Source organism: Amborella trichopoda, chromosome 6, assembly GCF_054954075.1.
Source record: "Amborella trichopoda isolate Santa Cruz 75 chromosome 6, AtrichopodaSantaCruz75HAP2 v2.0, whole genome shotgun sequence".
Classification (NCBI taxonomy): domain Eukaryota; kingdom Viridiplantae; phylum Streptophyta; class Magnoliopsida; order Amborellales; family Amborellaceae; genus Amborella; species Amborella trichopoda.
The window spans coordinates 33,688,775-33,703,849 of record NC_142341.1 but is presented as its reverse complement, the minus strand read 5'-3'; the positions used below and the strand labels follow the sequence as shown (position 1 = coordinate 33,703,849).

The following is a 15,075-nucleotide window of genomic DNA, read 5'->3' as shown; positions in this document are numbered from 1 at the left end:
ATCCTTAAACCTTCTAACCATTAGCACGCTCCTCCCTTTTCTTTCTCGTCCTTTCTCTACACATCCCTAAATCTTATAGCGAAAAGCATTCTCCTCCTTTCTCTTTCCTGTTCTTTCTCCTGCATGAGATGTTTATATTTCCGGGGAACTGTTTCTCCTACTGAATAGCATGGTCTGTCTCGTTCTCACAACTGAAAATCATAGCTAATTTGTCTTGTGGGTGTTCTTTTTCTGTTCTAGCTGGTCGAAGACATCCCCAGGATTCGATAGTTTCTGCTGGTTGTAAAGGTTATATTGTTTATAGTGCATTATAATCCCACCTTTAAAGGATTTATTTTTTTGATGTACTTTATTCAAACTATGTTAATCATGTAATCGTGTTAAATTGGGAGGATCATTTTTCCTTCCAATTGCTAACTTTAATCTATTCATAGCATAGTGTTCCTTGCATTTCTCTTGGAATTTCTAACAAATGGCTTCTATGTGTGTCTTGTAAGTTGCATTGCACTATGACTGCATTATGAATCATCATCATCATTCTAGGGCCTTTGCCTGCTGTATCTCTCTTGCAAATCTCCAAGAAAAATCATGAACTCTTGTACCAATGGATCATGGTCTAGTTTAGGTGAATGTTCAACATCTAGCAACTGTCATCTTTATCATTCGTAAGTGGTAACAACTGTCATCTTTATCATTCATAAGTGTTAACCTATGCTATTAACTAGCCAAAAAATTGTTATTGATCACATAGAGATTGTATGCCAAACAATCGAGTTTTCTTGTTTTTAGCACCCTTTGCTTGAGAGTGAATGCCGAGCATAATCTAGATTGTCAACCAATACATGAACCTATTGAAGTGTATAATCTATTATAATTCTTATTTACATGCTCTCACGTGCTTTAAAGGCCACAAAACTCCAACACTTACTAATTTAATTAATGATACGTGATTGGGATATTCAATACAATAATCTAGATTTCTTATTATAAGAATAATAATGTTGTTTGTTATCCTGTTAAGTAAGAAAAACAACCTCTTTTCAATTGAGAGGCTCACATTGCTTGCTTCCCCTCTAGAACACTTTTGTGATCATTGTTTCCATGGGAAGATGCTAATTGTTTTCATGATTTTCTCATACATTTCACCTCCCTTTTAAAACATCTTATGAAAAGTTCCAATGGATAAATCTCATCTTTGAATAACGGTTGGATTCATGCTTATTGTGAAGGCATTGTTTTGCAGCATGAAACAGGAAGATATTTGGTCCCAAGAAGAAGACCTAAGTCGAAACCAGAAGATCGACCATTGTTGTCAGATCATCCTTACGTTGATAAGGTGATTTTGAATTTACTGCACCACATATCATGTCATGTTTTACTGCAATTTCTTTATGGAGATTTTATTTGATGTATGTGACTATGTATATACATGTGTGTGTGTGTGTTTTTTTTGGGTTGGGGGGGAGTCTAACTACTCAGAGTGAAGCTAAAAGAGATGTACGGTTAGTGTTGTGTGTTAGATTTTTTTCCCCCTAAAAGAATAGGGGGTCATGGTTAGCAGAAGCATTAATACTTGAGTGGCCACAGGATGATGTGGAGGTAGTTGGTGGGCCATCTAACTATGCAAACAAACGACGGAGGCTCTCAATTTTGTCTTTAGGGACTGATATCATCTCCCTTTAAATAGTTGCTGCATTGGGTTGTACTTGATATGCATAAATAGTTGCTGAACCATCAATGGATGAAGTATTATGTGCATTGAATTTCCAAGAACGATTGAATTTGCCGGTCGACCAACTAAATCCCAAAAATTCTCTTTAACATGACCAATCCTACCACTATGATCATTTTAGCTTACTTTTGGACTTCTTTTACCAAATTTTTGTGATCCACTCCCCTTATTATTCTTAGAAGGCAATGATGCAGAGACAAAAGCATATTGATCCATTGGTTGTGTAGGAAATATGACACTTTTTCTACTTTCTTCACACTGGATAAAGGAGTATACTTGATTGAGAGATGGAAGAGTATCCTGCTTAAGAATTTGAACCCTAGCTAACTCAAACTCAGAGTTCAATGCAACCTAAAACTCAAAAGGTATGATTTTGTTCCACAAACTCCTTTATTATCCCCATCTTGGTTACAGGCTGGTTTAAACATCTGATAATTCTCTAATTCCTCCCATAGACTACGAAGTAAAGCAAAATATGCGGCTAGAGACCGCTTCTCCTGTCGAAGATGGGATACCTCTTATCTCAGTTGGTACTCCCGGGACATGTTCTGGCTTTTGGAGTATGTTTGGTATACTGATTCCCAGATTTCTTTCGCAGACCGAAGAATCAGGAAACCCTACTAATTGAAGGTTGCATTGAGTGCAATAACCAAGACATTACAATCTAGTTTTCAGTGTCCCACTTTTCCTATGAAGGATTTATCTTTTCAGGTTACAACAATTTAAAATTGATGTGTCCCAACTTCCCTCTACTACCAATAAATATTTTAGCAGTCTGTGACCATTCCAAATAATTGGTCCCATCAAGTTTAACAATAGTAAACTGCAACCCAGGGTTTAACAATAGATTTGGTTTCTCGAACCACACATCACAAAGAAAATTTATAGAAGGAACTATATTCTGATGTACAGCTATTGGCTATCTTCGCATGGTGAAATCACATCATTCGGGTTGAAGCCTTCTATGTTGCTACCAAGTTAAGATACAACACACTAGTATGTTGGAAATCAAAGTGTGGGAAAGATCAAGATCTAGGAAGAGAGAGAAAATTGGAGAGATAGATGAGAGAGGAAGAGAGGCTTACATGAGGAAGAAGAGCGAGAATACAATCACCATGGTGTCCCTTCTGAACACCATGCCCACTTAAACCCTTTCGTTTAATAACAAAAGCCGTGGTGATAATGGGAAATGGCAAACTATCCTCAGGGACCTAAATACAAGAAGAAATAGATTAACAACTTGTTTATTCACAATGCTATGGACCACAAATTTTGCAAGCAGTGTCGCGTGTTAGAAATTTTGCACCCTATCCAGCTGCTCCAAATAATTCATAAAGGGATATGCACCAAAAATGTGGGAAAAATGTTTTCGCCATTTTGATGAATGTAGGCCGTCTAGATCACCTCCTGTCCATCAATCTGAGTTGTTTGGCTATACTGGTCCATGGGCTGATCTGCTCACAAATACACCCATTTTTTCCATATGCTCTCCATCCACCACCTTATAAAGGACGATCAACCCCAAACATTAGGGATGGCCTTCAAATCCCAGATGAACAATTTCCCAAAAAAAAAAAAGAAAAGAAAAAAAAAATATTTTGAGCACATCTAACTTTAGTTTTAACAATTTTCCAAAATAGAGATCAGGTTTTAATCCAACTTTCTCCCCTAATTTTATTTTTCTTGGAGGGCATGTTTCGGGGTCCAGAGGACATATGTGCAAAAAATGAGGTTAACGAAAAATACCCCTAACATCATTCTTTTTAAGGGGAAAGGGAGGGAAAGGTGGGGGGGCTGTTGAACTTCAACAATATTAGCCTAGCCATGTGTGTTTGTGCATCTATCCTTTATGTTGTATTCCCTAAACCTACTAAAATATTTTTGGACATTTTGATACCTGTACTTCTTAATATAATAACTTAGTCTCTAGGAGTCTTTTAATAGAAAAGAAGACATTTTATTAATTATTGTGGGAAATAATATTACGCACATGGGATGTAACATCATCCATATAGGGTCTGATTTTACTTATATGGATCATTAATTGCTTTCTAACAATAATAAAATGTCATTGTCCACCTTGACAGTTGTCTACTCTACCCCTTACTAATGACATAAAATGCACGTAGTACAAAATTTTTGTATTAGAGAGCAAAGGGTAACGAGCATTCAAAGAATGTTGAGTGGGTTGAGAGAATACTCCGTGAGAGAGAGTTGTCTAACAAAAGCCACACACACATACATGTGTGTGTACTCAAATGAATGCATGCATGCATGGGTGAAAAGATTCTATGGTCCGAGGACCAAAAGGGGTTCATTTGGTAAAATAGTTATAAAAAATTCCTCCATCTTCGGTCTCCACTGTTGAAGTAAATGGGCAGTGGATAAAATGGGGCACAAAAGTTTTTCATGGTCCCTTCGGACACCAAAAAATGCTGTTGCACCACCTTGAAAACTAGTTTTGAGGTGTGGCCTGATAAAAAAAGCTCCAAATCAGAGTCCTCCATATATGTTTGATTTTGGAGCTCCAAATGCCCAAAATCCACTGTCCATTCACATGGACGTTCCAGGTATTATCCACTGTCCCACTCTAAAGACCATCCCCACACCTAAAGTGTCTCATGATATATTTTCCTTTTTTTTTTTGATATGAATTTCTTTTTTTTTTTTTTACTTTTAGTCTAAATATATGGGCCACAATATGTTACTGTAAAATTAAAAATTGCCCTAGATGCAACCTAGGATCTTGATTTTCACTGCCAAGAGAAATAAAAACTATCGAGGGGCTTTAAACTAACTTCCACTATAAGTTTTAGCACAAAATAAGTTCCTAAAAATTTATAGAAAAATAGGAAATAATACTGAAAATTAATTAAAAGTACCAGGAAGACTTACTGGAACACGCCTGGAGTTATCCTATTGGGTCATGGTACACCAAACACCCAATTCCTTGACCAATGATGCACTTTTACTCTGTAGGGGCCATTTGGATACTTGGAAGTATATTGTCTGTGAAATATATTACGGGCGTAATACATTACTGCGTAATACATTACCTGCAAATGGATTGTCACTGTTTGGGTAGTATTTAGATGCCGCTTGGGAAATACATTGCTACTGTTTGGCTATGTTTGGCTAATATGATTAGACTTTGGTTTGAACATGATAAGTCATTGGAATAATACGATTGGAATAACATGATTTTATTGTGATAAGCCTTAGTTTTATTTATTTTTTATAGAAGTCTTTCAAATGTCTCTCTATATATAATTTCAAATAAGCAATAAATTTATGATACCAAAATCAAAATCTTTATGGTACAAATTAAAAAATGGGAAGAATTTTGATTAGTAAACTAGAAGGTTTGATAATTGCAGTTGAAAATTTTGAAGCATTGGAGGAGACTAAAGAGGTATCTTATTTCAATTGAGCTTCTCCTAATCTCTTATGAGGATTATGTTGTGTAAAATTTTTTATTATGATTGTGTTGTGTAATTTCTCATCGATTACCAGTTATTATTTTTGTTTTTATACGAGAGTTGATGACAGGCTATAACCCAAATTGGGGATAGAGGGATGTAGAATTTTTTTTTTATGATTGCAGTAGAAAATTGTCCCTCATCAAGTTCTACAACAGTTCAAATCAATTTAGATTTCCCCTTACTTTCACTTACCAATTATTAAAATTTTTTGTTTTTATATGAGAGTCAGATGAGAGCTACAACCCAAATAGGGGATAGACGGATGTGTAAATTTTTTATTATGATTGCAGTAAAAATTGTCATCGTACACCTGTTCAAATCAATTTAGATTCCCCTTTTCATATCCCCTACTTTCACTTTCTACTTGCCTTAATAATTATACAATGAGAGAGGGAAATGTTTTTTTAAGCATGGATAGGGAAGAGAGTCGCACGTGAAAGATTTCCAAAAATTACCTTTTAACCTTGTAATAGATTTTTCACCCCTCACTGCGTAATGGATTTCGTGATTTTTGGAGAAATCTCGGGTAATGTCTTTTCATTTCCTTACTATTAAAGTGTACCCAGGCAGTGTAAATGTCATATTTCCTTGTAATCTATTGTCACGTAATAGATTTCCACATACCCAAACGGCCCCTTAAGGTATTCTTGGAAATCCTGAGATAGGAAAGCTTTGTAGGCAATAGTTCTTTCTCTAGGGTTTTAGAGAGCTAAAATCAACTAGGGTTTATAGAAACCCTATGGGAACAAATTTGGGCTGAATTTGTGAGTTGATCTCTCTATATGTTGCGCTTCTCTCTTGTTTTATTAAAAATACTGCAAAACCCTTGCTCTAGGGTTTAACTATACTACCACCTATATTTTTCTTTAATAGAAAATATAGAGAAGAGAGAGAGTGGCGTACCTCCCTATGGGTAAACAGAGGGGGCATCGCTCAGATAAATGCATCAACTCATGAGAATGGGGTATCCAATAGTCGATTAATAAACGATCGGTACAAGTCAAGAGGCAGTTGCTTCTTAAAATACCTGCACAAATAGCTAGATACAATCTAAATTCCCTTTACATGATTTCCAATGAAATCATCAAATAAAGGGATTAGGAGGAATCCATCCGCCGGAATCGGAATAGAATCTCTTAGAGATTCCATCCGGGAAGGTAGAGTAGAAATTAGCATGATAAAATCAAGTGACTTCAAGTTTCTTGGAGAGATAGAAGAAAATTTTGGCGTGGAGAAGAGAGAGAGAATCCTTTTATGGGAGAGAGAGAAACCTTGTCATGAGAGAGGGGGTTCAATTAGGTTTGTATAGAAACAAGATCTATCTCGTATTTTGAACATGATTCCATTCCAATTATGCCTTATCCAATTTCCAACTTGACCTTTAGGATAATTAAAAATCTGTGGGGTAAGAGAGATTTAATCAGAGCCATCCATCCCTCAAATCAGACATCATGATTTTGGGTGGAAAGATAGGAACGTTATCCTCTTATATTTTGACCTAAGTCCAACTCCTATTTAAAAATTGAAATATAATCAATTTTTATTATAGATCTCCCCATTGTTTTAAAAAGCGGACCACCTAGCGCCTAAGCGGTCCAGGAGGCCTAGGTGCATCGCTTAGGCTTAGGCAGCCAAATTAGGTGGGCTGTCCCTAGGTGCCCGCTTAGGCGCCAGGGAACCTGCCTAGGCCGGTGCCCAACGCCCAGCTGTAGGCGGCCGCCCAGGGGCAGAAATGCCCCTCGTTGAGGGCATGTTTTGGTCCTTTTTTTTTTAATATAAAAAGGGCAAAATAGTGGGTTTTAGGTTTATTTGAAACCTATACCCCATTAGAGCCTATTTTAGATAGAGGAAAACCCAAAAAACTAGTTTTTGGTGATTTCTATAGGATCGAAAGGTTTCTCAAAGTTATGAAAAATTGATCTAAGCATCACCTGTTGATATTAGATTTAGTTTTGGATCTTTTATAAATCTATTAGAGTGTTTTTTAGAAGATTTAGAGTCCTTAGAGGTGGAAGTTTGGAGATTGAGTAATCAAAGTTAGTGAATTTTTTTTTTGATTGCTTGTATAATTGGATGTGGTTTTATGGGGTATGGAGGAGTGTGTGCTATGTTAACTTGTGTTCTATACATTTGATGTGCCCTAAGTCCCTACCTCTTATGTGTTATGCAGTTATACTTATATTGTTAGACTAACTGGGCCGCCCAGGTTTTGGGTGCTCGCCTAGGCGCTGGGCGACCTGGAGCCCCCCTTTGGCCTCCTAGGCGCTACCTAGCATTTTTCGAAACACTGGATCTCCCTTAACGATAAGAAACCAAATCTAATTAGAATTAGATTACCTATCTTAATTTTTTTTAAATTTGAACCATAGATAATGGGGCCTGCCCCTTTTGCCTAGAAACTCACTCGTTCAGATTCCATCAGGTTTTCTTTCACGGACGCTTTCTCTCCCATGCTTTCCGTTGGTCAACAACCCTCTCTATTTATCTTCAGTCTTCACTACTCATACAGGAAGGCTGTCAGGAAGGAATTTAGAACTATTTAATTTCAACTAAAGAAATTATGCCTGAACTGGATAAATTCACTTATTTCACACAATTCTTTTGGTCATGCCTTATCCTCTTTACTTTTTATATTGGAAGTCTGGATCCATTTTGTCAAATGCCTTTTCCTTATCAGCCTTGAAGTACATTGCTCCCCCACCTTAGACCTTCTTTCAGTGTGCACCATTTCATGGATTGCAGCAACACACAGTCCAAGATTTTTCTTCCAACAATAAATCAACTTTGTTGAAAAGCTTCTAGGAAGAAGAGTTTTCAGTCTCGAAGCTAAGACCTTTGCACTTGTATATCACATTGCAAAGGCTTATTGGTCTAAAGTGCTTCAGCTCCATTGCTTCCTTTTAGGAAGAAGAACAATAGTGGCGTGGCCCTTTTTTACCACAAAAGAGTGGCGTGCCACTTATTCCCTAAAAATAATGGTGTGGGGCTTTTCTTCCTCAAAAGGTGTCGTGCCCCTTTTTTTCCCTAAAAAGGTGCTGTGCCACTTTTTGCTTGAAAAATTGGGTGTGGCCCCTAGGGTGAATGTGGTCCCCACTCTTAAAAAAAGAGACACACATGTGGGGCAGGATCCTTGGTCCCACGTATATATATATATATATATATATATATATATATATATATATATATATATTTGATATAGTTAACCTTTTTTTCCAAGTAGATTAGGAGTTAGCTTTTTTGGTCCCACGTATGTTATTTTAAGATTTGAGAGTTTTATAAATACCTTTTTGATGAAATTACAGTGGAAATAATATTTTAAAATTATGAAAAAAATATTTGAAAATAATAGAAACGTTTATAATAGAGAAATAAAATATACTAGGAGTAGACTGGTACCAATGGGTAAAAAATAATAACAATAAGGCCACTCCACTTGCCCTAGAAACCATGTTTTCTTATCAAACCCAATAAAAACCCATGACCCGTAGTCTCAAAGCAAGGGCTCTTGATTGACTTGTCAAAGTCAGACAATAAACAGTGGGATCATGATCCTGGAATGTGGATTTCAGTTCTCCCTTTTAATAACAAGTGCAACACTTGTCACACCACAGCGCAAAGGGGGCTCTCTTTATGCACATGTACACGTGTCTCTCTATAGGACTGCTTCCTAGTAATGTGGCTATTATGTGTACATGCCGTGCAGAAGTTTGTTGAGGCTTTGACCCATGCTCTCACAGGCTTAAAACCGTATACATGAGATACATAGTTCTACTAGCCTACAAACATAATCCCTGGGCATCTCTCTGACCTCAACAAGGGATAACGTACTACAAACCCTTCTCTATAGTGCCACCTCCTCAGGGCTAATGCTTTTGGACATGACCAGGGCCATGAACTGCCCAACCCTTAGTCAGTCAACACATACACTCTCACTGAAGTGCATATTCTACTGTAAATGTCATTTTTACAAGATCTCTATACCTTTAAAGGCCACAAAACCAATATGAATACCACATATTTGATTACCATTCTGAACAATTGTTGTTGTTATGATCATCCTTCAGTTATCACATGAACAAAGTGAGTATATACTTCGGAACTTTCTTGAAACTCATGATTGGAGCTTGTGTCAAAAACATTGTTTAAGGTTATTCAAATGCCATTTTGGTTACTGTAGAACAATACCATGATCTATGAAATTCTAATTCTGATATCCTTAAGGAATTAATTGAATGTAAGGTTGTTGGAAATAGAAGACATTGCTTCATGATCCATTTCACCTAGAGCATACCATTTTGTATGGCGGTCCACTTCTTCATCTGATTTTGTTTTTGAGATAATACATAACCTTTAAAACACATTGAGTAGTCAAGCTAGTATTTAAATACCTACTAATGACCTCAAGTGGAGCATGTTTACCTCCCCACTTTTATGGCCATCTTTTGCCACTTTGTGCGATGGCTTCTGTGAAGTTCTGGCTATTTAGCAGCACTATCATAATCCATTTGTGTGTCACTGGATGTCCACTTTTCTTTTATATGGTTTCTCTACATAAAATCCTCGAAGACAGTGCAAAGCTCACTAGATTATATTGTACACAGGTCAACAGTTTCCTGTGTTCTGAGGCAGACTTTGTTGTAGAATCCAGTTTCAGTTGCATGTATTTCAGTCCTGCATCTCTTTCCAAGAAGCACTTGCAAATAATTTGTATTGGACATGGATTTCTGAAAAGTCAAGATATATGCTGTGGGAATATCTCTCTTGAAAATTTTTGTCGGAAATCACATCATGACCTTTCTTAACCATTGTGGACCTATCATATCTGTCATGATGCTTCTGATTTTGTGATCGATCAAGGTTTTTGGAAACTATGAAATTCTGGAATTTTCCACTAGGTTTGATGTTATGCTTCATTACCAATGCTTCTTAATTATCGCAAATCCATTTGACTGGTACAAGCTGTCGTTATCAGCTAGGCCCTTGATATGTCATCTTTAGTAGATTAGTAATGTGCCTAGGATTTTCATTTCCTATTCACCAGGCAAGACATATGTGGGGTTTATAGCAACCTTATGTTTTTTGAGGTCTTTCGTGCTTTATCATGCCCCCTACATCATTACATCAAACTATTCTAGATGGACAAAAAGTGTGTTACCCTGAGCTCATAAAATGGTTTAAGTGCTGCACGGACAGCCGACACAGTCAGATGTAAACGTGGTTGGGGTGTCCTATTGTTGTTTTCATCTATGTATCTGACCAGAAAGTAGGTCTCCACTTTTGTTGAATGGTGTGGTCACTTTTTATTGTTAGGATTTTCATTTATTGCCTGTATAAATGGCTTGACATTGAAGTCCAACATTTTTCATATGATTTGGAGACAAATTGCAACTTGTGTTGTTGGATACACATGAAGATTGTTGCAGGCGTTACAAGATGGTTTCATGGTTGTGCAGGTATGGCAACTCCATGTTTCAGAGCAAATGATTCTGGATGATGAAGAGAAGAACCCTGATAAATATAAGAAGGGGAGCTCAACACCCTCTCCTGATTCAGAATCTGTTGCTAGTGATGAAGACAGTGTTGAATACTCTGAGGGTTACATTGGAAAAGCTTTAGTTCCTAAGATGATTCTGGTATTTCTCTTTGTTTCTGCTGGCACAGTGGAGCTCTTTTTTCTTATCTCTTTGAGATTTCATGGACTGAAAGAGTCTAATTTCATTCTAACTGGCCGTTTTTTTATAGAGAACAAATATAAAAGAGTTGGACTTGGACGCTGCTCGTGCTGAACGACAGGTGACAATACTGTCTTTAATATTGTCTTTATTTACCATAATATTGGTACAATATTGGAACCTCAGATGCTTCAAAACAAATTCACTAGTTCACTAGAATGATTTTGATCCACTTCAATTCTATTTTTTGCTTCAACAAAACTAAATAATATCGAGTTGTAATAATGCCTGGCGAGTTTGAGTCCTGCCCTTGAATTATCCAAAAAAAAGAAAAATTAAGTAATATTGAGTCAAAGGGATTAGAAATGAAATAAGTGTAGGTGACTATGGGGAACATCAAATAGGGTTCTAAATCAACTGCACTGTTACCAACTGCACTGTTATCTTTTCTTTTATAGTCCATCTCTAATGACTGTGATAGCACTTGGGAGCAAATTTGCTGTGAAGGCTATTATGAATCATGATAGTTCTAGCTTTACAGGTGTGAGCATAAGTGTGTGTATGAAGGATGAGATTCCTGGCGACTTTGCTAATGTTTTAATGCTTCAAGCAGCTCAACAACAAACTTAAAAAGGAAGCAGAAGCAAGAGGAGAAGAATTCAGAGTATCCAAATTGCGGAGGCATCACGAGATGGATGAATTGGATCTTATCCACTGGCGCCGCTCATTAGAGGAAAGAGAAGCTCTAATTAGAGACATCAGTTGGTATTATTTCTAAATTTCCCTGGGCATTGGAGTTTTATTTTAAAGTAATAAGGTCTAGAACTTAGTTAATAGAAATGCGCTCTATGTTATGGAGCTTTTTCTTATCTGTTTGTGGCATTATCTTATTCAACTGTTGTATATTGGCTGTTGTTTTCATTCTCTTAAAAATCTTGCAATGAATGTACACTTTTCACGATTTGTAGAAAACTTGAACACTTCTCTACCAGTAATTTAGCTTGGTTGAAGATGTAGCAGCTTATGTCCAGAAGATAGTGCCTTCATCATTAGAACTCCATGCTCTAAATATCTAATGTTAGAAGATTTTTGTACATCATGAGGTTTCTGATTCTTTTCTGATCTGGTCGAAGAGGATCCATCTCTTTTGCTGTCTATGAGAATTAGGTAGTCCGAAGTGAATCACCAAATTCCATGCATCAGCCAGACTCAATTTTGGCTTCTGCACATTTCATAAGACTCTGAATTACCTGTTCTTCATCCTATTTTCAATGACCTGATCTTCTAGATGGGTCCAGCCCAACTGTATAATTTAATTGTAGGAAAATTGCTTGATATAGCATAAAAGTAACAATGTTTACTCTCTCATACAACCTTATATATGGGATGGTACAATGCTTTTATCTAGTAAAACAAAAAAAGGAAAAGAAATATACTTTTGGCAATCTGAAAACGCTCCAAAAGGTTGATGCTTTGTTATTTATGATTGCCGATGATTTCCCTAAAATTCACATGTTTATTCATGCTACTTTCATCTGCCCCTTGTGATCCAGAAGTTGACGCTTCAGGCAGCTCTGCTGTGCTTGGTGAAATGCTAGTAGAGGATTAGATCATCATTATGACCATTTAAAATTTGTGAGGTTTCCCACACAATCGCTGATCCTAGTGTAATTGTGAACCGTACACTTGGTGGCATTCCTGCTGCCAAAAGTGGCGGTCTCTTCGGAGTACCTAGACATTCTCTTTAACCTTCTCCTTCAATACCCATAAATGTTTCCTAGGTTTTCTTTGATGTAAAAAGTTGTAGCTATTGTCCAATGTTTGTGAGACAAAGCTCTGTGAAGGTTATTAACTTGGACAAGTAGGTGAAGGAAGCCCCTGTTCCAGTGAGAACATAAGAATATGTAGAAAATTCTCAGTAACCTAATATGCAATAAAAGGGTCTATATACAATTTTGCACTGGGCAGGACAGATTTGCCCATACTACAGAGTACATGGGGAATATGGTCTTGGACAGAGGGCAAATATCGAGATAAAGGAGATAACTTCTATTTTACACCCTCTCGAAGTGATGTCCATAGAAAGGGAGCATCACTTTACCTAAAGTAGAATTCTCTTCTTATTAACGGGTTTTCTTGAAGGTGTCAGCAATCTATTTCATCAATGTGGCTTAGAGTGTGGATGGCGTGCTGTTGAGCTGGCAGTTGCTGTTTTTTGTGGCTGCCAGGCTTATCCCCTCTTTTGATATACTGAAACTAATGTTAATGAAATTATAAGGTGCATATCAAATGGCTATCCCATTTTGCAAGGATGAGAAGGACCTTGATCATTCGAGGATGTCCATTTGGATTGAGCCCCTTGGTAAGGTGGAAGCAAGGTTGAAAGGCCATGGGCCTGAAATTTTTGTGTGAACCAAGGATGGGCGCATGCCCACATTAGGGTGTTGATACATTATGAGACACAAGACCTCGATTCTGGGCAAGTCCGTGATATTTGGGATTTTGATTAGGGGATTTAGGGAACTTATTTTTTTTTTGGACAATTTGCTTCCCGATTTAGGGAACCTAATTCCTCGTAAATGGAATCCAAATCTCTGTCAAAAATCATGGTTCTATGATCAAGCAGAACCACGACTCTACCAACTTGGAATCGTGTATCCTACACTTTGGGTGCAAGTAACTAGCACATCTTGGTCCAACTCACAGTGGAGTATGGATCTCCAATTTTTTAATACCGAAAAACTTTCTAAACACCATGATGTTCTACATATCATGTACACACTATACACACCTTGTGATTTGTGACTCGTGCTTCAAAGAAAGGCAACAAGAATGGGCAAGAAGAGAGAAGGAAGAAATTGGAAGGAGACAAAAATTAGTCGTGTTACGGTTCTTTTCAGGAATGAGGATGTGATATATACACTTCACTTCATTGGGGCTAGTTCATTGGTTCATGTTTACCTCCTGAAGGACTTCTATCATTTTGGTGTTGGTCAACTAATTCGAGCCACCTGTGGGCTTGCCTTACCAGTGATAGAATAAAATGTATGCTTTGAAAATGTGAGCTCCCTCTCGCATATGTCATTGAGCCCCTAGCAATCCTCAATAGAGAAGAGCTATTGGGAATTATATACGGCAATGTTTTTCCTTTTCCTTGTTTTGCAAGCAGAGTTAGCTATTATGGCATTTCTTTTTTGAAAACAAAGTCCCACAGCTTTCCTAAATGTAATTATGAATCAAAATTCAATGACATGATTCTTGTTTACATTGGTACTTGGGTTTGTGAATTTGGATAAAGATAAACATATTGTTCATTAGAATTCGCTCCTAAATTACAATAGAGGGGTTGTGAACTTTGGGAATCTTGACCTACGCCTAGCGAAGCACGATCCAACTTGTTACGAAACACGGTCCTTTGCATATAAGAATCACCTCCAGTGCAGATATGGAACACATTCCCTGATAGCAATGGAACTCTGTCCTTGTGCCTGACCATGTACGAACCTCGTCTACCTCACTCTGTGCTCCCGCTCCAAATCCCGTATCTCTTGACGCTCCCGTTCTGGGTAACCATGGTCATACCTAGTTGTGTTGCCACATCACCTACTATTGGTCTTCGACTTTGAAATTCTTCGTGTTGAACTCTTAACAGTTGAACAGAAAAACCTTATATGCTTTACAACGTAAATTTCGGACACACTGGGGGATGAAATTAACTGTTTCTCTTTTACATAGTAGATGCCTATCCAAGGTAAACCCTTAACTAGAGTAGTTCAAAAGTACTGGCATGAACGAATGCAAATTTATTCACAGAATGCTGGTTGGGAAATTTTATTTATTCAACTTATATGATAAAATCAGCGGATACATAATAAAATCGATAGAATCTGCATTCCTGTCCATGAAAGCAACTTTGTACTTCTGTGAATTTGGTGCCAGCTAATTCATTGATACAATGTGCATAAATAATTCTATTTCTTTGCACTGATTCTAGAGTTTAGTTGGTTTGGCTCTCAATAATCTGGTCGTTCACTTCTTGGAAAAAGTAACTTTGTTAAAATTTGTGAATATGCATTACGACCAGACTTATCAACATACTAGGTGTGTTCAGTTAAGACAAAGTAAGGCTTAAATGTAAAGTACAGTTAAGCCTTGTCCAAGTACTCTACTTACGTTTGATCCACAAGAT

General features: G+C 37.2%; 1 protein-coding gene across 5 annotated transcripts in view; it reads left to right on the top strand.

Annotated features, from left to right (window-relative positions):
• The window catches only part of PDE312 (Nucleic acid-binding, OB-fold-like protein), a 68,271-nt gene that overhangs the window by 52,172 nt on the left and 1,024 nt on the right, over nt 1-15,075 (top strand). For 4 of the 5 annotated variants that reach the window (XM_088869733.1, XM_088869734.1, XM_088869735.1 and 1 more), the window contains 4 exons: nt 1,244-1,336; nt 10,668-10,847; nt 10,957-11,007; nt 11,500-11,651. In XM_088869733.1, the coding sequence (XP_088725859.1) occupies nt 1,244-1,336; nt 10,668-10,847; nt 10,957-11,007; nt 11,500-11,651 (476 nt within the window). Of the gene's footprint in view, nt 1-1,243; nt 1,337-5,109; nt 5,145-10,667; nt 10,848-10,956; nt 11,008-11,499; nt 11,652-15,075 lie in introns of all 5 variants that reach the window. The other variant, XR_016057755.1, reaches the window with a different exon arrangement.